We start from the raw sequence: 25,256 nt of genomic DNA on the forward strand, positions 1-25,256 counted from the left end.
TTTTTAAACTAAAGTTTGGATGTTACAGAATGATCAAAATCATTGATCAATTTCATATGAAATTGATCAAACTTCTAAAATTATAACATTTTGACTCTTGTTTTTTTCCAAATGCTAAGGCAGTGTTCTGGAGTATTATCTTGTGGTGGCTTTTCCTACTAGATAATCTCCCTCATGTAAATTGTCCCACTCTCTTTCAGAGTGGCAGCCCTTGTAACTGCCAAGAAGAACTGCGGTAGTAGTCCCCTCACTGCACTATCAAGCACCTCCCAAGCATTTAAAACTAAAATAAATCCTCCTTCCTTACTTGCCTGTAAGATAAATGGATTGATTAGTTTGTGTATTGGTGTAAGTGTGGGTATGTTTGAGAGAAGACCTTATTGAGGAAAAGTCAACTCTCAGAGAGACTCACTCAGAGTGCCTGCTTTGTGCAACTTCAGTTTCCTTCAAGGCATCCACATCCACCTGCCTTGCCTGCTGGCCTTAGTCAGCCACAAAACCCCCAAAAGTGGGCAGCATTGGCTAGGTAGAGAAGGATAGGAGAAGTACCATGGCTGGGGTGTCTGGGGATGCAGTGATTTGCTGGGCTGCTGTGAATCACTGATTGTGACATAAGGCTGTCCTCCATTGATGGAACAGTTAAAGGAGGACAATGACTGACAGTTTCTGCCACCCACGAGAAAATAAATTCCATGTAGTGTGCAGCAACTGATGCAGAAGGATACAAATGTGCACCCCCATCTGCATCTATGGAGAGGGCGAAAAATCAAGCATGCAAAAAGTAGTAATATAGCCATGGTAATATGGGCAGCAGAAACATGGGCTAGCTGCCCCATGTACATACCCACAGGGTCTGGGCAGCTAGCCCATTCTAGGCCTCCCTGTGCTACAGTACTATTTTCTACACATTGATGAAAGATATGTAAGTGCTACTTAAACTCCTGATCAACTGTGTAATAAACAGATACCACAGACCTTATTCATGTTTATTAAGATTATTGGCATTATTAAGGGCAGCAGGATTTGGCCTTAAATTTGTAATCCGCTCTTCACCCCAGAGACACTCGAATGACAGGTTTCAGAGTAGCAGCCGTGTTCGTCTGTATCCACAAAAAGAAAAGGAGTACTTGTGGCACCTTAGAGACCAACAAATTGATTTGAGTATAAGCTTTCGTGAGCTATAGCTCACTTCATCGGATATATGCAGTGGAAAATAAAGTGGGGAGATTTATATACACAGAGAACATGAAACAATGGGTGTTACCATACACACTGTAACCAGAGTGATCAAGTAAGGTGAGCTATTACCAGCAGGAGAGAAAAAAAAAACTTTTTGTAGTGATAATCAAGGTGGGCCATTTCCAGCCCAAGAACATGTGAGGAACAGTAGGGGAGGAATTAAACATGGGGAAATAGTTTTACTTTGTGTAATGACACATCCATTCCCAGTCTTTATTCAAGCCTAATGTAATGGTGTCCAGTTTGCAAATTAATTCCAATTCAGCAGTCTCTCGTTGGAGTCTGTTTTTGAAGTTTTTTTGTTGAAGAATTGTCACTTTTAGGTCTGTAATCGAGTGACCAGAGAGATTGAAGGTGTTCTCCGACTGGTTTTTGAATGTTATAATTCTTGACGTCTGATTTGTGCCCATTTATTCTTTTACGTAAAGACTGTCCAGTTTGGCCAATGTACTTGGCAGAGGGGCATTGCTGGCACATGATGGCATATATCACATTGGTTGATGTGCAGGTGAACGAGCCTCTGATAGTGTGGCTGATGTGATTAGGCCCTATACTGGTGTCCCCTGAATAGATATGTGGAGACAGTTGGCAACAGGCTTTGTTGCAAGGACAGGTTCCTGGGTTAGTGGTTATGTTGTGTGGTGTATGGTCGCTGGTGAGAATTTGCTTCAGGTTGGGGGGCTGTCCGTAAGCAAGGACTGGCCTGTCTCCCAAGATCTGAGAGAGTGATGGGTTGTCTTTCAGGATAGGTTGTAGATCCTTGATGATGCGTTGGAGAGGTTTTAGTTGGGGGCTGAAGGTGATGGCTAGTGGCATTCTGTTATTTTCTTTGTTGGGCTGTCCTGTAGTAGGTAACTTCTGGGTACTCTTCTGGATCTTTCAATCTGTTTCTTCAATTCAGCAGCTGGGTATTGTAGTTGTAAGAATGCATGATAGAGATCTTGTAGGTGTTTGTCTCTGTCTGAGGGGTTGGAGCAAATGCGGTTGTATCATACAGCTTGGCTGTAGATGATGGATCGTGTGGTGTGGTCTCGATGAAAGCTGGAGGTGTGTAGGTAGGCATAGCGGTCAGTAGGTTTCCGGCATAGGGTGGTTTTTATGTGATCATCACTTATTAGCACCGTAGTGTCCAGGAAGTCGATCTCTTGTGTGGACTGGTCCAGGCTGAGGTTGATGGTGGGATGGAAATTGTTGAAATCATGGTGGAATTCCTCAAGGGCTTCTTTTCCATGGGTCCAGATGATGAAGATGTCATCAATGTAGCGCAAGTAGAGTAGGGCCATTAGGGGACGAGAGCTGAGGAAGCATTGTTCTTAGTCAGCCATAAAAATGTTGGCATACTATGGGGCCATGCGGGTATCCATAGCAGTGCCGGTGATTTGAAGGTATACATTGTCCCCAATGATAGACCTCCAACTGCACACATATAAAATTTATCTAAAGAGGTGTCTGTCAAATCAGTTAACAGGCCTTGAAAAGTTTATCCATATCTGTTTGCTGAAGGACTGAGCTTACCCAAATACACAGGTGCCCTGAATTGGACCCATTCAATCTCTTAGTTTGGGAATCCCATATTGTTTGAGTCTAAAGACTCCAGATTACGGCTGGTTGTACTCTGGGCCTCCAATTAATGCTGCTCCCCACCCCAAATCAATTAGGTCTAGGCCACCTCCATTGAGGCAGTTAAAGCTTCCCTCCCATGCTGCCCTCAGAGTAGAGATTAATCAAGAGTGATATGCAGATACAACCATAAGAGCCAGAAACGTTTTTTTTAAATTGAAGATTCTGCAGATGCTAATGGCACTAACACAAAAATACTTGCTCTGAATGAATAGATTTTTTTCAAGCCCTCTTAAAGAATCCTGATACCTGAATATTTCTGCAAATGCTTTAAAATTAACTGAAAGTTTTAGACTATTTTCCATTTGAACAGTATTTTGATAATAAGTGCCAAATGATTATTAATACATTAGCATAATTTCCATTGTCATTAATGGCAGTTGTCTGCCTAAACAGACAGAAAAAACATCATGAAGTAGTAGTATAAATACTTTAAGACTAGATTTCAGTTACACAGTATCTTTATTGCACTGCTCACTTACAAAGGGTAGGTTTCCAATGTTACTCTGATAATCATAAGTAACCCTGCTCCTTTCTTTTGAAGAATTAAGACATACAGGGACAGTCAACTCAAATCCCACTTATATTTCACTTGTATTTACTGTTTTAGAAGCAATACCCAAGATTAGTATAAAAGGTTACAGAAAAAGATCTACATATGCAAAAGATTAAAAAGCCTGAAAATTTACAGTTATACTGTTTCCCCTGCATAGTTTAATCTACTCCTCTTCTATATGTTGCCCTCTCACACAGCAACAGAAGAGAGAAACATACTTCACCCCTCCCCCGTTTTTTTTTTTTAAAACTACAAAAATTGGCAAGGAGTCCCAGGGCCAGTTGCAGTATTTGAAAATACTTAACTATATTACAAGTTAACTTGCCTTTTAACTTTATGTATGCATACACATTAAATATAACCACTTCTCAGCAAAACATATCGCTACTTCACATAGCAAATACAGTTTTTACACCAAAATCAGCAGAAATGTCATAGTGACTGCTACATGCTAAGTCAAGCAGAGGCTTGTGTAAATAGTTTAACTATTAATTTGTTTCAATTTGCACTAGGCCTCTCCTGCAGCCCCCCCCCCCCCCCAGCTACCTCTTGGATTTCCTTGTCTCTTTGCTGTCTGATCTGTGTTCCTTCATAGCTGATAAGAATGTCACCATTTAAAGTGACAGTATATTTTGAAGGCCAGATGTGTTTTAATATCTGATAGTCAACAGAATAATTTGCATATAACATGCATACCTGGGAAAACAAATGTAAATTCTACAACTGAAGTGGAGAAAATCTGTCATTGTAATAAACTACATGCTTGATTATCTCTCACCCTGCACACCTGTCACACTGAAAATAGCTTATATTTATGCAATAAGAGATCACGTGAACTAAATTGAATTACTTTACAGCACAGCAATGGTTATTGGGAGAGCATATACCACAGTGATTTTCTTAGATCACCACAAACACTTTCTGCTGGTCTATCATCTCTGATTTTCAGTCTTATTAGTTTATTAGCAATCAACAGATATCAGAAGACACTTGCACACTAACATAAGAATGTTGAAAGTTCAATACATTGATGTATATGTCCACCAAGAGAAATGAACTGAACATGTATTTTTATGTAAAGCATATCACTCTTGAAAAGTACATTCTACATTTATTATAAATTACAAAGGTATTAATAAAGTGGACATGACAGAGGGTCCAGCCGGGATGCCAGCTAAGCATTTTTCTCAACACCAACATTTCTCTTAATATGAGCACTGAATGTATTAATTTTCTGATTTGAGCATCTTGGTTGAATATGTCGTCACCCACTCAAATTTTGTTAATGTGGCTCAGTGACTACAACTGCTAATCAAGAAAGGCTTTAATAGAGCTCTGACGTGAACTCCTATCTTTTGCTGCTGGGAGGTTGAAATAGAGTATGTTTTGTAACAGAGCTGGGAGCAGGGAAGGCACCATATAGAGTGAGACTGAAGGTTCAACCTGGAGCTGGTCATGACCCAGAATCTATGCCCATGGTAGATTTCCCCCTCATTCACCTAGTGAGACACCACAAGAATGTGCTGATGTTAGAGGTATTCGCAGATGGCAGATTTGCTGATGACATAATGCTGATCATGGCAACACTGTGTACAGTTCTTACTTTCATGAGTAGTCTCATTGACTTTAATGGATAGCGAATACTATATTGTTATATTCGCAAGACTGCATCTGTATTTCTGGGAACATTAATAGTGTAAAAATTAGTGTCAAAAGGTGTGTGGAGGAGCGAGAGGATAGGAACAAATGTAGAATCCCAGAAGCCAGGGTACATTGGAAGCAGAGATCGCGGAAGAGACAACCTGCTATAGAGAAGCAGGAAAAAGACAAGCCAGTCTGGAGTCTATTCTCAATTACGAACATCACAAATGTTTTAACATATGCATATTTTAAAAAAATGCACACTTTAAAATACACAAGAAATGTATACACTGACTTCTAAACAACCAAATGTGTTTTATTCCTCATTTATTATGTATATACATAGCCCAAATTTCCAAACCTGGGTGCCTTAACACACATTTCAACACCTAAGAGCCTAAGTTTAAACGTGCAAGTATGAAAATTTTGGCCACAGTACAAAGGTTCAGAGGTTTATCTCCAGGTCCCTAGAAATTTTTTTAGTAATATATTAATCAATTAAATTTACCTTTCATTTTCCTTGGTGACTTGTTCAAGTTTTAGTCTCATCTCGCCCATCTGTGCCTGAGAGAGTAAAATTTGACAGTGAAATTTCACATTTAAATCAAAGGGCCTTTAAGCAGTAAAGTCACACACTGAAATACCATTCCTTTAACTTTCACAAACTTAACTTTTATTTCGGACTAGCTATGTTTAAAGATGGACAATTGTGTAAAAGTGATTTTTATTTTTGCAAGAGAATTAACGGGTAGATAATATACAAGTTTTATAATACAATAAAACATCTTGCATAAATGTTACAAACATTGTATAGTGTTACAAGTGAACAGCTACACACAGCAGTAGCAAAGTCATCACTAAATTTGGTTTTCAGAGTTTAATGTGGGTGTTCCTGTGTAATGAACTCAGTTTAAGAACTCAAGCTAATATTTAATATTTCACTAAATAGGATTCTTGCCACTCCTACCTAATGTGGCAGCAGGAATACGTCAATGGGCATATTTAGTCTCTCAATGCCATTTCCAAGAGCATAGAAATATATTGGGCAGGCTGGGCATACTCAATTTCTTTTCATAAAAATCCACCTCTCCCTTCAAAAAAGGCAGTACCCTAGTAAAACTTCAAAAGGTAGTACAAAACAGTTTCCTTCTGTGGAAATTAGTGCAGTAAGCTATTAGTACTAGAGGACTGAAATATTACTACTGATGGCAGCCACTGTGCTCTAAAATTAAGGTAATTCTAGAAGGTTGTAATTTGAGCACACCATGTACAAAGCTATAAACTAGTTTCTGGTCTACTTTATCTTCAGATTATAAGAATGTTGGTGCTTAATATTGAAGCAAACACTTCATTTACAAGATTTACAGTCCTTGTATTGGATTTTACAGTCCTTGTGTTGACTTAGTTCCTCTTAATATTGGCACTTACAATTTTATTTCCTAATTTTTAAATGGAGAGAGATAAAACTTTAAATATTGAATTGCACGTTTTTTCTTAATAAATAACAAACATACATTTCTGGTGGTATGATTCATACCTGATAATACTGCAGCTGTTCACTCATTTCCTCCAGATGTTTATCATACTCAGAAATTAGAGGGAACAGTAAGCTAAAAGTGAAAGAAATGCATAAGATAATTATAGTTGCAGCAGTGTTCTGGTAATTACCTGGTTTTACAGAAATGCCCTCAACTACTATTCAACCTGAGCCAAAAAGAGTGTTTTTCTCTACTTCCTGATGGAACTATAAGATTAGTCAAATGAATAACCTTTGGTTATTATTTTTAAAGTATGCACATCAACTTAAAAATGAAAAGGAGTACTGGTGGCATCTTAGAGACTAACAAATTTATTTGCGCATAAGCTTTCGTGAGCTACAGCTCACTTCATCGGATGCATGAAAGCTTATGCTCAAATAAATTTATTAGTCTCTAAGGTGCCACAAGTACTCCTTTTCATTTTGTGAATACAGACTAACACGGCTGCTACTCTGAAACCTTAAAGAAAAATGTAATGCAAAGTTTAAGCGCATTTGCAAAACTTAGTTTTCGGCTATCAAAATTAAGCTACTTTAACTGCAAAAGTGATGTTAATGCAACATTATAGAGTGAAACACTAGAAAAGGGAAAAACTTAAGATTTAACATATAGACCATAAACTGTACTCTTGTATGTGCAAGAAACAAAGCAGGAACATCAACTATAAGGAGGGTGTAAAATAATGCACTTTCATTCACATGTTGTTTTTCTTCCTAGTAGTTTTTTCCTACTATAGTTCTTTCTTCTCCAACAGTTCAAGTTTTTCACACTTGCTTATTGACCAATTTGCAACCACAAGCAATTTGATCTACTGTTTAAAAATCACTACTCAGTTTGCCCCATTGTCTATATGAAGTCATATCTACAGAGATCCATTCTATAAATTGCCTATGGGAGGTTGTGGAATCTCTGTCATTAGAGATTTTTAAGAGCAGGTTAAACACTTGTCAGGCATGGTCTAGACCAGTGGTTCCCAAACTTATTCCGCCACTTGTGCAGGGAAAGCCCTTGGTGGGCCAGGCCAGTTTGTTTACCTGCCATGTCCGCAGGTTCGGCCGATCGCGGCTCCCAGTGACCACGGTTCACTGCTCCAGGCCAGTGGGAGCTGCTGGAAGAGGTGCGGGCCAAGGGACGTACTGGCCACTGCTTCCAGCGGCTCCCACTGGCCTGGAGCAGCGAACCACGGCCACTGGGAGCCGCGATCAGCCAAACTTGCGGACGCAGCAGGTAAACAAGCCAGCCCGGCCCGCCAGGGGCTTTCCCCGCACAAGTGGCGGAACAAGTTTGGGAACCACTGGTCTAGACAATACTTAATCCTGCCTTGAGTGCAGGGGACTGGACTAGAAGACCTCTCAAGGTCCCTTCCAGTCCTACGATTCTAATTGATACTAATTCTCCTAAATAACCTATTTTACTTTTTCTTCTATTCAGACAAAGCAGTGCTAGAGACCCCAAGGGAGACAGAAGCCCTCTGGTGCTATTCACTGTACAAATACCTGCCTCAAACTTTATAAACTGAATAGACAACCTATCCTTTCTTCTCTCCATATTACAGACAGGAACTGAGACCTGAACTATTAAGCAATTTTCCCAAAGTGACACAGGATGTCAGTGACAGAGCTAGGTAGTGAACTTGTAACTCCCAAGTTCCAGTCAACTGCCTTAAATATAAGATCACACTTTGTGAACAGGCTGGAATTTTTACACATACTTTTGTTAACCTGAAACTCAGAGTAAATAGACCAGCTACAATTCTGGTTTCAGCAGCAGGATCTTTTCACCCCTCCAGATCTATGAACTGGGGTTAGATAGAAGCTGGTGTGCCTTCCACCTCCCTTGTGTGGTATAGTGGACAAAAGAGACAGAGAGAGGATTTTTCCGAAACAGATTTATTTAAGAGCAGTAAAAATGAGAACAGGGAGCGGTGCCTGCGGGCAAGAGCTGAGCAGAGCTGCTTGTGTGCCTCGGCCTAGGAGCTGGATGTGCTGCAAGCCGCTTCCAGGGTGCAGCATGGTCAGCGGTGCCAGGACTGGCAGGAAGCCTGCCTTGGTACCCCTACTGTGCTGCTGATGAGAAGCTGTCTGAGATAAGCCCGCACCCCAATCCCGTGTCCCAGCCCTGAGCCCCCCAACCCAGAGCCCCCTCCTACACCCCAAACCCCTCATCCCCAAGCCCGCCCACTCACCCCCACATCCCAATCCTCTGCCCCAGCTCAGAGCCCCCCTCCCACACCCTGCACTCCTCATTCCTAGCCCCACCCTGCAGCCCTCACCCCTGCACCCCAACCCTCTGCCTCAGCCTTGAGCCCCCCCACCCCCCCCAAACCCCTCATCCCCAGCTCCACTGGGTCACGGGCATCAACAATTTTCTTCAACTGGGTCATCAGAAAAAACGTTTGAAAACCACTGCTCTAGGTTTTCTCAACCAGCAGGAATGAGGTTAAGATGCACTTGTCTTCACAGGTGATCGACGGGCTCCAGGGATCTGGAAGCTGAAATCGTGGGACTGAAGGTGAGAGCCCTCAGGATCCTGGCAACTGGTTCCAAAGGTAAGATGTTGGAACTCAGAAACACCACGATGTTGAAGGTAAGTGACTTGATGTTAACAGTCTTTAACTTCTTTATGGCTGCTAATAATCTTGAACCGATTGCCTGGTCCAGAGGTTTTGGTCTGACGCAGCGCAAAAAGACTGCACCTTGACTGTCTCTATAAACGGACATCCCCTGAGCAAAGGGTGCTCAGACTAATTTAATTTTAAAAGACTCACATGCCAAAATTCTGAGATAAATTGGAACTAATTCAAAATGTCTGTTGGCTTCTTTCCTGCCAAAGTTCCATAAAGAAGCTTCCCCAGTATGGAGTCTGAGTTATCCTTTGCCTGAACTCCATTTTGGAAAATGGGGTAGCCCGTCTAACATGTATTAACAGTAAATGTAACAGCAAACAGCTAGAAGTGCATAGACCATTGTGATAAACATCATAAGGACTATATTGAGCACCAAATGAACAAAAATCATGCAACACTTTTATTAGTCAAAACTGTTCAGCAAATAAGCTACATAAACCATATTTTTCCTATTGTTCAGAAACTGGTGGATATAAACATTAACTATTTGTGCCATGTGAACGATCACTTAAGTTATGCGATTTTTTGCTTCTGTTCCCTCTTTGGATGACCTAGGCTTTATAAATAGGGATCCCTCTTCTCCACTCCCATCTTCTTTGTTTACAAATTATCCAAGAAGAGTTGTATTTGTTTGATTTAGCTTAAGTAATTACCCTAGAGCTCTCCAAAATGACCAAGAAAATACTTCTGGTGTGAACATTCTTGTAAATATTTATTCTGGACATGTTAGCTTTAAGTGAACATTTTTGTATATAAAAACATGGTTGCCTGAATGTCTGCAATTAAGAAATAAGAAGTACCCATAAACACCAGTGAGGCAAGTTTTATTAACTCAATTTTGTTTGCTGTTTTCATTCAGGTGCAACCCTAACACACTCAATGTGATTTCTATTGCAATCTTGAAGTGAAGTACTAGTGATGCACCATTACACTAATGGGAAATGACTGCCTGGTAAGGAGTACTGCAGAAAAGGACCAGAGATTACAGGGGATCACAAACTCAATGAGTCAACAAGATAATACTGTTATATAAAAAAAAAAAAAAAGAAGCAAACATAATTCTGGGATGTATTAGTAAGAGTGTTGTAACCAAGACAAGTAGTAATTCTTCCACTCTGCTCAGCACAGATAAGGCTTCAACTGGATTACTGAGTCCAGTTCTGGGAGCCACACTTTAGGAAAACTGTGGACAAACTGGAGAAAGTCCAAGACAGAGCAACAAAAATAAAGGTCTAGAAAACATGACCTACCAGGAAAGGCTGAAAGATGGGTTTGCTTAGTCTAAAGGAAGAGAAGACTGAGCGGGGACATAAGTCTTCAAGTATATAAAAGGTGGTTATAAAGAGAAGGGTGATAAATTGTTCTCCTTAACTACTGAGGACAGGACACAAAGTAATGGGCTTAAATTGCATCAAGGGAGACTTAGGTTAGACACTAGTAAAAACTTCCTAACTGTAACTGTAGTGAAGCACTGGAACAATGTGGGAGGTTGCGGAATCTCAATCACTGGAGATTTTTTAAAAACACATGAGAAACACCTGACAGGGATGATCTAGATAAATTAGTCCTGCCTCAGTGCAGGGGACTGTACTAGATGACCTACTGAAGTCTCTTCCAGCCCTACATTTCTATGATTCTGACACAGAGGAAATAGTCTCTCTTCCATGTACAGCTTCCAATTTCTTTCCTCCCAAGGGCTAGTTAAGTGGATTCTTTGGAGTTTGTGTGTGTCTTGTTTTGTTTTTTTATTAAAAGGAGAGGGAGATTGCTAAAGATACTTAATCCAGCATATAATCATACCTTCTAAATTCATTTTATTTACACTTTCATGATTAGAAATGTATAAAACAACTAAGTTACCTGCTGAAAATGGCCATGCCCTACTATTAGAGTACATGACAGTTTTTAAATAGTTCATTTAAAAAAATCTGAAAATATTACTCATTCTAAACTATGGAAAATAGGATTACCTTTGGTCAGTCAGCCAGGGTTTCAGAGTGTCATCACCCCTTAGGACATTTTTCTGTAACAGAGTAGTTTGCACATTAATGCACAAAACTGGAAGTTCTTAACTTGACTTCAGAGCTCAAATCTATAAAGAACTGGAGTACAAATGGAGTAGAATCAAAACTTAAATCATATCCCACATGTTCAGTTTTAGGCATGTATGCACAATAAACTAATTTTTAGAATTCCTGTGGAATCTGAAAGAAAATTGTCACTGGAATTCTAGATGTGTCTTGGGATGCATACATAGACAGACATATCACATCACAGAGCAAGGAATCCACTATGCTAGTGAGACTACATATGATTTCTATATTCACTTCTGGATAGAGGTAGGCACAACAGTCATTCACAGAAAAATGGCAAAAAAGGATAGCAGCTAATCTAACAACTTAACTCTGTATATAATGTCAGAAGTGTGCATGCTACATATACACAAATCTAAGAGTTGGGCTAATTATTCTTTCTTATAAAGGCAAGGCTTGAAAAGAACTGGGGCAACTAGGAATCTTTCCAGGGCATATACCATCAACTTCTGCAGAAATTAAGCTTTCATGAAATATAAACAAAAAACTTTTTAGCCCTTATGGTTGCAAATATACTCCTTTCACATTTGAATGGTTAAACTGATGTATTGTGATCTCCCTAAATCTGCAGACAGTTCCAATGTTTCTGCTGCTGCTCAGAGCAAAACAACCCCACCAACCAATCACTGTTTTGTGAGTTTTGCTGCCATTCAGAACCTATTGCTTAACAGTGAAACTGACAAGACAATCACATCACTTTCACTGAACTGCTGTTTGGGAAACCTACCAGCAACAGCAGAGGCCTGCAATGGACTTATTCACAGAGGTGAATGACTTACACATTTCAAACCAGCCTAACTTGTACTGGTGAAACTTATTTTTACATTTGTGCAATGCACCTATACTGAGGGCTTACACTAATGTAAATATCCTCAGTGTTGACAAGCCCTGATTAACATACTTGCACAGAGGTAGTTCTCAGAAGGTTCTCTGCTTGATGCTGTCTGAGTGCCGCATTTAGTCTCTGATCTGGAAAAAAAAAAAAAAAGTCAGACAGATACTGTATAAATCTTTACCTAGATTATATGATTGCTTAAATGGGCAGTTAGAAGTAGTTTCATTGATGTAGTGGATTGGAGGCATATGTCACTCTACATTTTAAGGAAAGTATTCATTTTTTTTTAAATGTACAGATTTCTCATAAAAAAAGACCATCTTCATAGGCCACACAATTTTTCTTGTAACAAACAGTAAATGCAATTTCTCACATTGCCCTGGTATTTTTTATTTTTTTTTAAATTTCTATAAAGCTGTTTGGCTCCTAAATAATGCAAATACAACATAGGTTGCAACATATATGTACGCATACTACTGAAAAAATCAAGCTACTGAGCTAGCCCGATCAGTTGGATGCCTTCACCATGCAGCTACCCTATTACACCTTAGATAATTAACCCAAGAGGGACTTGGCACGTTTTGGGGCAAAAAATCGTATGTATAAATGCATCTGGGCATGGCTGACTACCTTACAGGATGAGATGCAGGGTTGGCAGTTTCCTGGGGGGAAAACTACTTTACAAAAGAGTGCTGGTAAATACTGGCTTAAATTGGGAAAAATTGCATTGGTATCCAGCAAGCAGAGAACGAATCTTTTCAAACTTTGGATATACCCATTCAAAACTGAGGAATAGGCTCAGTCTATCCACTACATCAAGGTTGGTATTCTGCTACAGAATGCTGCATGGCCAAATGGACCCAGATTGGATGTCTGGAAATCAGCATGCTCACGATTGCTTAATGCTTCAAGCCTACAACTCTGCATTTTCATGTAAAATGTTTGACTTTTGTTTATATAATATTAAACTAATCATGAGTGATATGTATAACTTCCTTGAGAAAATACTTGAATATACAGACTTTCATATGTTCAATATTATAGTTAACATATTAATATTATGCCTCCTGCAGTTTTACTCTTTATTGGTACAACTCCAAATTAAATTATCAATTTACTACCACATCCAACTAAAACTAAGTAATATGGTATGCCTTCATGAACCACTTTTTAAGATACAAAATATCTTAAACTAGAACTAACTAGTTTTTCCCAGAGTGGTAAAAAACACCCCTGGTAAATATCATGCCATCCCTGACAAGATAGAGGGAGCATGTCAGAGTGGCTTCTTAGAAGAAGCTGAATGAGAGCACAAGTGACATCCTCAAAAGAGGATACATTGCTTTTTGGGGAAGGCCAAATATAACAGGAACTCATGGCAGCACTTTGGGATCATAAAGAAAATGGGGAATTCCAGATTGGCTTAATTATTAGAGTACTAGTACAGCTGTGTGTGCATGTGTGTGAGAACAAAAAGCAAGAGTTTTGTTTTCTTCCTTGTGTCAGAGCTCTCTAGCATTTGGCAAACACAAAGCTGTGGGTGACAGCTTTGAATGGAGAAGGAGGAAGAGTAAAGCAACAGGCAAATTAAGGAAAAAATCCATTAACACAAGGCAATAATTCCAAAATTAAACAAAAGTATACTTCATTTTTTCTTCATTTTTTTCCCACCCAAAATATGAACCAGCAGAACAGCTATACAGCTTGCTAAGGAAATGTTCATGGTAACGTAGCTACTCAAAGAAAATGATGAGACAGTGATGATTGTCTTAACTCCTTGATTGCTGCTTCAAAATTTCCAACTTATTTAAATAAGGGTCATGCATGTACACTCTCTGCAGATAATGAACATACTGGCATTAACTTCTCACTTTGTTCTGAAGACCAGAATCACAGATTATCTGCTGCAAATTTTGCAAAGTAATGTTTCTGCACAAAGCAGTAAGGGGTTCAGAAAAAAAACTTGAGGTAGTTCAGAAATAAGCACTATTATGAACTTTAAAAAAACAGACAAACTGAAGTTAGGTTGCTTTTAAATGTGACTCTCTTTTTTCAAAGAGCTCTCACTTCCTAATGTATTTCAAATATATACATAAATAACTACTGGTGTTCTCCAGAAAAATATTTATAAACCATTCTGTACACATTTTCTGTCACACTCTCCCCATCATTCTTTATGACTAAGGATATTTGCTTAAATATAGTATCAACATCCTAAAGAGGATATGTAAATACTACTACATATTTCTATAATTTTTAGTCACATGCCTCATGTGAAGAAGAAACAGTTTAAGGTGGTATTTCAGCATATATCTGAAGGGTGGGGTTTTTGTTTTTTTTTAATTCCCTTACTTTTGCACATCTGTGAAATCCATCTCTCAGGTAGGCCCTAATCCTGCAAACACTAAGCCCTAGTCTACACTAGGACTTTAGGTCAAATTTAGCAGCGTTAAATCGATGTAAACCTGCACCCGTCCACATGATGAAGCCCTTTATTTCGACTTAAAGGGCTCTTAAAATCGATTTCCTTACTCCACCCCTGACAAGTGGATTAACGCTTAAATCGGCCTTGCCGGCTCAAATTTGGGGTACTGTGGACACAATTTGACGGTATTGGCCTCCGGGAGCTATCCCAGAGTGCTCGATTGTGACCACTCTGGACAGCACTCTCAACTCAGATGCACTGGCCAGGTAGACAGGAAAAGAACCGTGAACTTTTGAATCTCATTTCCTGTTTGGCCACCGTGGCAAGCTGCAGGTGACCATGCAGTGCTCATCAGCAGAGGTGACCATGATGGAGTCCCAGAATCGCAAAAGAGCTCCAGCATGGACCGAACAGGAGGTACGGGATCTGATCGCTGTACGGGGAGAGGAATCTGTGCTATCAGAACTCCGTTCCAGTTTTCGAAATGCCAAAACCTTTGTCAAAATCTCCCACGGCATGAAGGACAGAGGCCATAACAGGGACCCGAAGCAGTGCCGCGTGAAACTGAAGGAGCTGAGGCAAGCCTACCAGAAAACCAGAGAGGCGAACAGCCGCTCCGGGTCAGAGCCCCAAACATGCCAATTCTATGATGAGCTGCATGCCATTTTAGGGGGTTCAGCCACCACTACCCCAGCCACGTTGTTTGACTCCTTCAATGGAGATGGAGGCAACACGGAAGCCGGTTTTGGGGACGAAGAAGATGATGATGATGTTGTAGATAGCTCACAGCAAGCAAGCGGAGAAACCAGTTTTCCCGACAGCCAGGAACTGTTTCTCACCCTGGACCTGGAGCCAGCACCCCCCGAACCCACCCAAGGCTGCTTCCTGGACCCGGCAGGCGGAGAAGGGACCTCCGGTGAGTGTACCTTTTAAAATACTATACATGGTTTAAAAGCAAGCATGTGAAAGGATTACTTTGCCCTGGCATTCACAGCTCTCCTGGATGTACTCCCAAAGCCTTTGCAAAAGGTTTCTGGGGAGGGCAGCCTTATTGCGTCCTTCATGGTAGGACGCTTTACCACTCCAGGCCAGTAACACGTACTCGGGAATCATTGTACAACAAAGCATTGCAGTGTATGTTTGCTGGCGTTCAAACAACATCCATTCTTTATCTCTCTGTGTTATCCTCAGGAGAGCGAGATATAATTCATGGTCACCTGGTTGAAATAGAGTGCTTTTCTTCAGGGGACACTCAGAGGAGCCCGTTCCTGCTGGGCTGTTTGCCTGTGGCTAAACAGAAATGTTCCCCGCTGTTAGCCACAGGGAGGGGGAAAGGTTGAGGGGGTAGTCACGCGGTGGGGGGAGGCAAAATGCGACCTTGTAACGAAAGCACATGTGCTATGTATGTAATGTTAACAGCAAGGTTTACCCTGAAAGAGTGTAGCCACTGTTTTATAAAATGTGTCTTTTTAAATACCGCTGTCCCTTTTTTTTTCCCTCCACCAGCTGCATGTGTTTCAATGACCACAGGATCTTCTCCTTCCCAGAGGCTAGTGAAGATTAGAAAGAAAAAAAAACGCACTCGAGATGAAATGTTCTCAGAGCTCATGCTGTCCTCCCACACTGACAGAGCACAGATGAATGCGTGGAGGCAAATAATGTCAGAGTGCAGGAAAGCACAAAATGACCGGGAGGAGAGGTGGCAGGCTGAAGAGAGGGCTGAAGCTCAAATGTGGCGGCAGCGTGATGAGAGGAGGCAGGATTCAATGCTGAGGCTGCTGGAGGACCAAACCAGTATACTCCAGTGTATGGCTGAGCTGCAGCAAAGGCAGCTGGAGCACACACTGCCACTACAGCCCCTGTAAACCAACCGCCAACCTCCCCAAGTTCCATAGCCTCCACACCCAGACGCCCAAGAACGCGGTGGGGGGGCCACCGTCCAAACAACCACTCCACCACAGAGGATTGCCCAAAAAAAAGAAGGCTGGCATTCAATAAATTTTAAAGTTGTAAACTTTTAAAGTGCTGTGTGGCATTTTCCTTCCCTCCTCCACCACCCCTCCTGGGCTACCTTGGTAGTCATTCCCCTATTTGTGTGATGAATGAATAAAGAATGCATGAATGTGAAGCAACAATGACTTTATTGCCTCTGCAAGCGGTGATCAAAGGGAGGAAGGGAGGGTGGTTAGCTTACAGGGAAGTAGAGTGAACCAAGGGGTGGGGGGTTTCATCAAGGAGAAACAAACAGAACTTTCACACCGTAGCCTGGCCAGTCATGAAACTGGTTTTCAAAGCTTCTCTGATGCGTACCGCGCCCTCCTGTGCTCTTCTAACCGCCCTGGTGTCTGGCTGCGCGTAACCAGCAGCCAGGCGATTTGCCTCAACCTCTCACCCCGCCATAAACGTCTCCCCCTTACTTTCACAGATATTGTGGAGCACATAGCAAGCAGTAATAACAATGGGAATATTGGTTTCGCTGAGGTCTAAATGAGTCAGTAAACTGCACCAGCGCGCCTTTAAACGTCCAAATGCACATTCTACCACCATTCTGCACTTGCTCAGCCTGTAGTTGAACAGCTCCTGACTACTGTCCAGGCTGCCTGTGTACAGCTTCATGAGCCATGGCATTAAGGGGTAGGCTGGGTCCCCAAGGATACATATAGGCATTTCAACATCCCCAACAGTTATTTTCTGGTCTGGGAATAAAGGGGGTGGCTTTACATCAAGGAGTATTTCAGGCAGGACTTCACGGAGGGTTCCAATAAGAAATGGTGCACCTAAGTTATTGTTCTTATTGGAACAAGGAGGTTAGCCTGGCCTCTGATTGATACATGGCTAGATTTACCTCGCTGCACCTTCTCTGAGAGTGACTACAGTGTGACCTAGAGGAATGAGTCCCCTAGACAGGGGAGGGGGGGGAAGCAAATGAGTACAAAACAAATCTGGTCTATTTCTTGTTTTGATCTACTCCATCTATCTTTTACATCTTTGGCTGGCAGCAGACGGTGCAGAAGGACTGCGTGCCATCCACATCTCATGGCTGCTCGGCAGAAGATGGTACAGTACGACTGCTAGCCATCCTCATCTCTTGCCTGCCCAGCAGAAGATGGTACAGTACGACTGCTAGCAATCCATATCGCCCGCCTGCTCACCATAAGACGGTTCAATAGGACTGACTGCAGGACTAAAGAGAATGACCTGGTCAAGTCACTCCAAATTTAGTCCCTGCGCCCATGTCTGCCCAGGCGCTCCCAGACGACGTGGCCAAGAGCACCTCGGACACGACGAGGACAGCTACCAGTCGTATCGCACCGTCTGCCGCCAGAAGGCAATGGGTTGCTGCTACTGTGTAGCAATGCCGTACCACGTCTGCCAGCACCCAGGAGACATACGGTGACTGTTACCTGAGCAGGCTCCATGCTTGCCATGGTATGGCGTCTGCACAGGTAAGTCAGGAAAAAAGGCGCAAAACGATTGTCTGCCCTTGCTTTCACGGAGGAAGGGAGGGAAGGGGGGCCTGACGATATGTACCCAGAACCACCCGCGACAATGTTTTAGCACCATCAGGCATTGGGATCTCAACCCAGAATTCCAATGGGCAGCAGAGACTGCGGGAACTGTGGAATAGCTACCCACAGTGCAACGCTCCGGAAGTCGACTCTAGCCTCGGTACTGTGGAAGCACTCTGCCGAGTTAATGCACTTAGAGCATTTTCTGTGGGGACACACACACTCGAATATATAAAACTGATTTCTAAAAAACCAACTTCTATAAATTCAACCTTATTCTGTAGTGTAGACATACCCTTATTTACATGCTTAAATTAAATGGGACTACTGAAGGGCAGAGAGTTAAGTACACGTGTTAGTATTTGCAGGATCAGGGCAACTCCTGATCACCAGATGAGTGCATGTTGTGGTGAGTCTCACCTACTACAAATCAATGCTATTAAACAGAGCCCCACTATAGGTATAGATGAGGTCCTTTTAATAATATCTAACATTGTACATTCCTAGTGCATCCACCTTATGAATATAATAAACATTCACTATTTGAAAACCTTGACTTCTCAGCCATGAATCAAAACACATTGAATCATATCAGATCTACAGTAAACCTCTAACCAATATCTCACAATTGTAACCTACGCTCACGTATAGGTGAGAATATAGGTAAACTCTATCTTTGTCACTATGTCCTGTCCTGGTACTTCTTAACAATAAGTCTTTTGGGAAGTCAGAAGCAAGACTAAAATCCCCAGACAGATTAAGCAAGTCACCTCACTCAGTTTGTGCTGGGCTAGACAGTGTGAACTCAATTTGGGTGGGGAAAATAATGGAAGTATGCAAGTGCAAAAAACCAACATAATAAATACCAGGCACTTTGATTTGCCCCCCCCCCTTTTTTTTTTAAATAAAAAAGCATTGGGCTAGGTGCAGAAATCATACAAGTTACTATTTAAACACACAACCTCCTCCCCCTCTCCCACCCCCAATAGTGGAAAGAGGGTCTGTTACAGAAGCTCTTCTTCTCCACTACAGAGGTGCCTTTTTATAACTCAAAAGGTGAATTTTCACCTGAGGTCATCCCAACCATCTGTTCAATATATTTCTTTATTTAAAAAAAAATAAATAAATGAAGTTGTGCAATCAGTGCAATTCTGTTATATATTACTCCACTTGTTCTGTTACAGTTTGTTAAAATGTTAGCAGGCAACCCTGATGCAAGGTCTCATTTCCAACCCTACACCCCCTTTCCTGAGGAAGGCTTGATAAAAATCCTCACGAATTTGTACAGGTGAAGACAGACTCAAACTCTTAAGAACAATGAAAAAACAATAAGGTTCTTAAAAGAAGAATTTTAATTAAAGAAAAGGTAAAAGAATCACCTCTGTAAAATCAGGATGGTAAATACCTTACAGGGTAATCAGATTCAAAACATAAAGAATCACTCTCGGCAAAACCTTAAGTTACAAAAAGACACAAAAACAGGAATATACATTCCATTCAGCACAGATTATTTTATCAGCCGTTAAACAAAAGGAAATCCAACACCTTTCTAGCTAGATTACTTACTAAATTAACAGAGTTTCTGAGACTGCATTCCTGATCTGTTCCCAGCAAAAGCATCACACACACACACACACACACACAGACTCTTTGTTCCCACCCCCACCCCTCCAGCTTTGAAAGTATCTTGTCTCCTCATTGGTCATTTTGGTCAGGTGCCAGCGAGGTTATCTTAGCTTCTTAACCCTTTACAGGTGAAAAGGTTTTGCCTCTGGCCAGGAGGGATTTTATAGTTCTGTATACAGAAAGGCGGTTACCCTTCCCTTTATATTTATGACACCCCCTAAGGGGGTGCAGAGTACCTGGGCCAGACCCTACGGGGGACATGGAGCATCACCCAGTCCTGGGATGGCTCCGCACCTGGCTATGGGCCCAGCTGCCAGCCCCAGAGTCACCCCTGTTCCTCTCCCCCTCCCCTGAGATGCAGCCCTGCTCTCGCCACCAGCTGGGGGGGCACTCACAACCCTGAAAAGTTTGGGGATCACTGATCTATACAGTACAGCAGGTCACTTCCTGTTTACAGAATGTAGCCCTATGGACATACCAGAAAAATGTTGTAGAGCTGGAAGTGCTTATTGTATATTTTAAGTTTACCTTCCTCAGAACCTTAGTAGTTTTATCTATCAATTCTATCAACACAGAGCATCCCTTACAAAAGAATAATACTGATGCCCGTTTGTAGTGAAGCCTATTTCATGAACAATAACTAAAAAAGATGCCTATTTTCACCAAGCAAGAGGAAAAAACATACATATTCTAATTTCATAGTCCCAAAAAGAAGATTCATGTGAGGTTTCTATGGATACACAAGAATCAAGTTTTATACAATTTAGTTGAATAAAAACAGAAATACCAAGATCTCATCCCCAGTACTTCCGCTCTACAAATAAGTCTCAAAAGATAACTAAGAAAATTCCCTGCATATATGATAAAATTAGAGAAAGGCATTACTGAACACTGACAGAGTATGGGCAACACTGGGAGTGCTCTTCTGCACCATCTTAGACACAGGAGAAGTCCAAGTAGGTCCCCTTCCAACATGTCTAATCCTACAGAGCACATGCCAACCACCTCTCAACATTGTAGGTAGGTGGGGATGGGAAATGAAAGCTAAAAGCATCAAAGGTTTCAGAGTAACAGCCGTGTTAGTCTGTATTCGCAAAAAGAAAAGGAGTACTTGTGGCACCTTAGAGACTAACCAATTTATTTGAGCATGAGCTTTCATGAGCTACAGCGTCCGATGAAGTGAGCTGTAGCTCACGAAAGCTCATGCTCAAATAAATTGGTTAGTCTCTAAGGTGCCACAAGTACTCCTTTTCTTTTTGCAAAAGCATCAAAGATCCTGAGACTGAATTTTTGTTTACTATCGTTATTAAAGACAAACCAGAGTTGTTGACACAAAGTTATTTTCTTAACTAAGTGTTAGGAGAGAGTTTTATAGAAAGTAACTCCTAAAATTACTGTACAACAGAACAGGGGGAGAGGGGTGTTCTGTTTGTTTACTCTGGGACTAGGAGGGTCAGGTTTCCTGTTCAGCATCTATCTTTCAAACACTCAGCGAATGAAATACAGTTACAGGTTATGGAGAAATGTAATTGCAAGACTTTAAGTGCACAAAAATCTATTTTAAGTCTAGGTGGAGCTTACTTTGATCTCTTAGAAAATTGATCTCTGTTGCCATACTTTAATCTGCATGTGCAGTCCGATGTTGGTAACAAAGAGATTCAGTAAACTGCTGTTTTTTCCAGCTATGCTGCAGAGCCTGAAAGAGACAAAAACAATAATCAAGCATTTTAACTTTAAATAACAGCCTATTTCTGCACGTTAGTTTCATTTTGTCCAGGTCTGGCAAAGTATTACAGCCTCCAAACTGCAGGGGGGAAGAGCACAGGGAGCAGTGTTTTGTCAGTCAAGCCAATCAACTATCCCCCTTAGTGTAGCTGATAGACCAGTGGTTCCCAAACTGGGGTTCACGAAATGTTACGGGGGGTGTCTCAGGAAAAAAATCCCTAATGGCAGACAGAGCTGTCCCTAGGGACCCCTGGCAGCACAGGGCCAGCAGCTTGGAGCCCCTGGACTTCCAAGAGCTAAGCAGGTCAAAGCACACGTATCTATCACACTGAGGAGATTTAAACTTCAAAACTCCTTATAAGAAATGAAAAGGGAAGTGGATATTTTTTGCCATTTTAAAAATTAAATAGACAGCTAGTATTGCTTTTTAAATTATTATGAAGAACAAGTTTAAGCTTTGTTGTAACGTGTGTCGTTTGCCTAGACTGCTCAAGACCTGAATGCTTGTGTAGGAGGAACTCTTTGAGCTGGCTTCTTAAATAGCTTCATGCTGTTTCATGTCTGGTACTCCTTGATGAATTATCGGAGCCTTGTCTTATAACAGGCTTATTCAAAGTGGTACAAGCTACAAAAGTGAGATCTTGGAAGAGTGTTGCCCTTTTCATAATGTAATAATGTGTATAAATAATAATAGTGTGTAATAAGCATATCATAAAAACAAATTCTATATTTCCAAGATCACTGCTTTTATAATTTATACTCAGGGAAAGGAGAAAATCCCTGGAAATATTCATTTTTAGGACGGGGTTCAGGAGACATTTTAGTGAAAGGGGTCACAGGTTGTTAAAGCCCCGGAACAAGTGTGCTAAGACCCCAGGCTCCAGCCCCTAACCAGCAGCTCGCGCTCTGCCCAGGTGTCTCCCAGAGGCGGCACACTCCGCCCCACCCCCCAGGAAGTGCCCCGTCCTGCTAACAGGGGCGGTGCGGGCTCGCTCGAGCTCCGCCCCCCCGCCCGGCAAAACCCACCAGGCACTAGAAGGAGGGGGACGCCCGCCGACGGCTCCGCACGCCCTGCCCCGAGCGAACCCCGGGCCGCCCCCGGGCAGGCAGCGAGTCGCAGCAATCGGCTCCGGGGCGCGCGCGGGGGAGGGGGGGCACCGCCGCACACAGGTGTACAAACCCCGCGGCAGTTCGGCGGCGGGAGACGACGACCCTGGGGCCAGAACGAGGCTCAGCGAGCCCGCGCAGCGACTCGCCCTGTGACCCACCCCCTTTCCGGTACAGCAGCCAGCTCCTACCTGTCCAACGCGTACCGCCAGCCCCGCTAAAAACTAGCGCTCCTTCCAACTGCCTTAGCGACCGACGCCGCGAGGAACTGGGCCGCTCACGTGACAGAAATCAATCCACCAATCGGAATCCGAGGTAAGTGGGAAGCGGTTTCTTATTGGTGTAATTTCTGCATAACCATGCGGGTCCGCCTCTTTCTCCCACGTGGGGTAGGGACGGGCCGGGCCGGACAAGTAGGCGAACGCTGTCGTCCAGCGACGGGCAGCGGCGCGCGGTAGGTGGAATCGCCAGCTCCCTTTTGTTTAGGGGAGCGGGAGCAGCAGCTGCCGCCCCAGCCCCAGCCTGTGCCGGGGAGTGGGAGCCGGGTGCGGTGGGCGGGGCCTGCGGGCTAGGTAGGCGGAGACAAGCAGGAGAGTCAGGCCCTAGTAGAGCTCTAGGAGCCTGCAAAGTGAGAGGGTCCTAGAGATCAGGCTCCAGCTGGAGCCGGGAAGTCTACATAGTAATGAAAGCTGGTGAGTCAGCTGGCACAAGCCTGAGTTAACTGGCACTGGCCAGCCATGGGTGTCTCGTTGCAGTGTAGACATTGTCATGCTTTATGGGTATCTGTTATTGCTGTCAGCTATTCTATCCACTCAGGTGGCAGAGATCTGTGCCGTGGAGCTAACCTTGCTGATGACTTGTGTGGGTATCCCTTTGATGCAACATGATGGAATTTGGTTTTAGGGTTTGTTTGTTTTAAAACCTAGGAAACTACAAACAAAAAAGTAGTAAAAAGAACATTATTAGGATTGCAAAGTCAAGCACTCAGAAGTCAAATACCAGAATTATAGTTCCATGTTCAACCTTAATTTGGTCCCTTTTTGTGTATGCATTATTATAGTTTTGAATTATGTGATCATATACTATTTTTTCCTGGAATTTATTTTTATCCTTGTTGGAAATTCCTGAAATAAGCCAGAAATGTTTATTGGTCACTGCTAGTGCTTCTATTCCGACTATAAAAAGTATGTGGTATAGAGGGCACCAAACTCTATTTCTCTTTAGCACTATAAGGGATATGTGTAGAGATGCCAATAGCAGAAACAATCCAGTACCAGTAAATTTTGGCCCTACGCTTAGTTATATATTTAATAAGTAATTTAATGCACTCAAAGAGCTGTGAGTATATAAATCAAACACTGGTAATTTTTTACATTCATAACTTGAGGCTATGCTATGCAAGTTTTTTCACACAGTTATGAAAGTTCCTTTGTTGTAGAGCCTGTTTAATCAGAATTTGCATATCTTAATTGACTGGTGAGCATTCTGGAGTTTTCTTATAGCAAACGCTCAAGCATAGAATTATGGGGGAGTATATATCTTGGTACTCTGTCACTAGTTTAACCCATTTCTTAAGCAACAACCTATGTAGATTTAGATGTTAATGTTTTCCACTTGAAGAATAGAATTTGCAATGTATACTGTCTCACACTTTAGGGTTTGATCATGCAATCCTTATGCAGGAAAATCTCTGGACTTCAAGAAAAAATGTGCATATCAGGGCTTCAGGTCAGGCAGTTAATGCTTTAATATTTCAAAGACCTTTACCAGACTATTCAAATCTGGAGCATGGAGTTCTGAAAATGAAGGCACAGGGAAAATTCTACATCCCTGTACAAAAGAGCAGACCTCACTTAAGTCAATAGGCCAAATTATCAGTAAAGTTGTACCTGCTTATATAATATCTGAATTTGGCTCTATGGTAGTTGTATCCACATATCTGAGAAGAGAATTTGATCCTCTGTGTTTTGCATATCTCTCATACTAGCAGCTGTCTTTTCAGCCATCTTTTCTATGCATTTTTTCCTATAGTAATCGTGAGTCTGTGGAGTAAGGCCTGGTCTAAACTATACGCTTAGATCGACGTAACTTGCCTTGCATTGACCTAGTTGTGCAAGTGTCTTCACTTAAATTTGGCTCCCAGTGACATATACCTATTTAGTAACACCACCTCCCAGAGCGGTATAGAGTCACGGTTAATTTAATTAGGTTGACACAATATCAGTGTAGACACTGTGTTGCTTATGTTGACAGTTACTATCTGTTGCACAATGCCCCATGCTGACAATGCAAGTACTCCTGGTGAGGACACACACCACTGACACAAGGAGCCAAGTGTGCACACACACACACAAGCGATTTAATAATTGTGAAGGCTGTATGCTGATATAAGTTAGGTCGACATAACTTTGAAGTGTAAACATGGTGTAAGATTCCAGGAATGTCACCCTTTACCCGTAAGCCTAGGATGTTTGTTGACTCAGTGTGAAGCAATGGAAGCAGCTACAAGCATGGTTGAGAACTTTTGTTCGGAATACCACCAGGTTCAATTGTCACTGGGTTTCTGTTAGCCGATGGCCAAGGATGTTTGGTGAGGTGCCAGCTATGCCCGTTTATACCATCCGTGACTTTAACCGCTAGGACGCACTGTCCCTTCGCGGCAGGTAGCCCGGGCTAGGCTGACGGATGCCCCAAGGTCCTAACCACCCGTGACTTT

At 42.1% G+C, this 25,256-nt stretch overlaps 2 protein-coding genes across 2 annotated transcripts in view; one reads left to right on the top strand and one right to left on the bottom strand.

Annotated features, from left to right (window-relative positions):
- SCLT1 (sodium channel and clathrin linker 1) overlaps nt 1–22,814 on the bottom strand; it is a 129,476-nt gene extending 106,662 nt beyond the window's left edge. The window contains exons 1-6 of the mRNA XM_084626366.1: nt 22,732–22,814; nt 21,290–21,404; nt 12,215–12,282; nt 11,191–11,243; nt 6,594–6,666; nt 5,565–5,620 (exon numbers count right to left, since the gene is read on the bottom strand). Coding sequence (XP_084482492.1) covers nt 5,565–5,620; nt 6,594–6,666; nt 11,191–11,243; nt 12,215–12,282; nt 21,290–21,323 — 284 coding nt within the window. The 5' untranslated portion in view covers nt 21,324–21,404; nt 22,732–22,814. The remainder of the gene's footprint in view (nt 1–5,564; nt 5,621–6,593; nt 6,667–11,190; nt 11,244–12,214; nt 12,283–21,289; nt 21,405–22,731) is intronic.
- The window catches only part of LOC311519653 (UPF0462 protein C4orf33), a 63,876-nt gene continuing 61,342 nt past the window's right edge, over nt 22,723–25,256 (top strand). The window contains exon 1 of the mRNA XM_084626367.1: nt 22,723–22,855. The gene's annotated coding sequence lies outside the window, so the exon portion shown is untranslated. The remainder of the gene's footprint in view (nt 22,856–25,256) is intronic.

Source organism: Lepidochelys olivacea (assembly GCF_965140295.1).
Source record: "Lepidochelys olivacea isolate rLepOli2 genome assembly, chromosome: 4".
NCBI lineage: Eukaryota > Metazoa > Chordata > Testudines > Cheloniidae > Lepidochelys > Lepidochelys olivacea.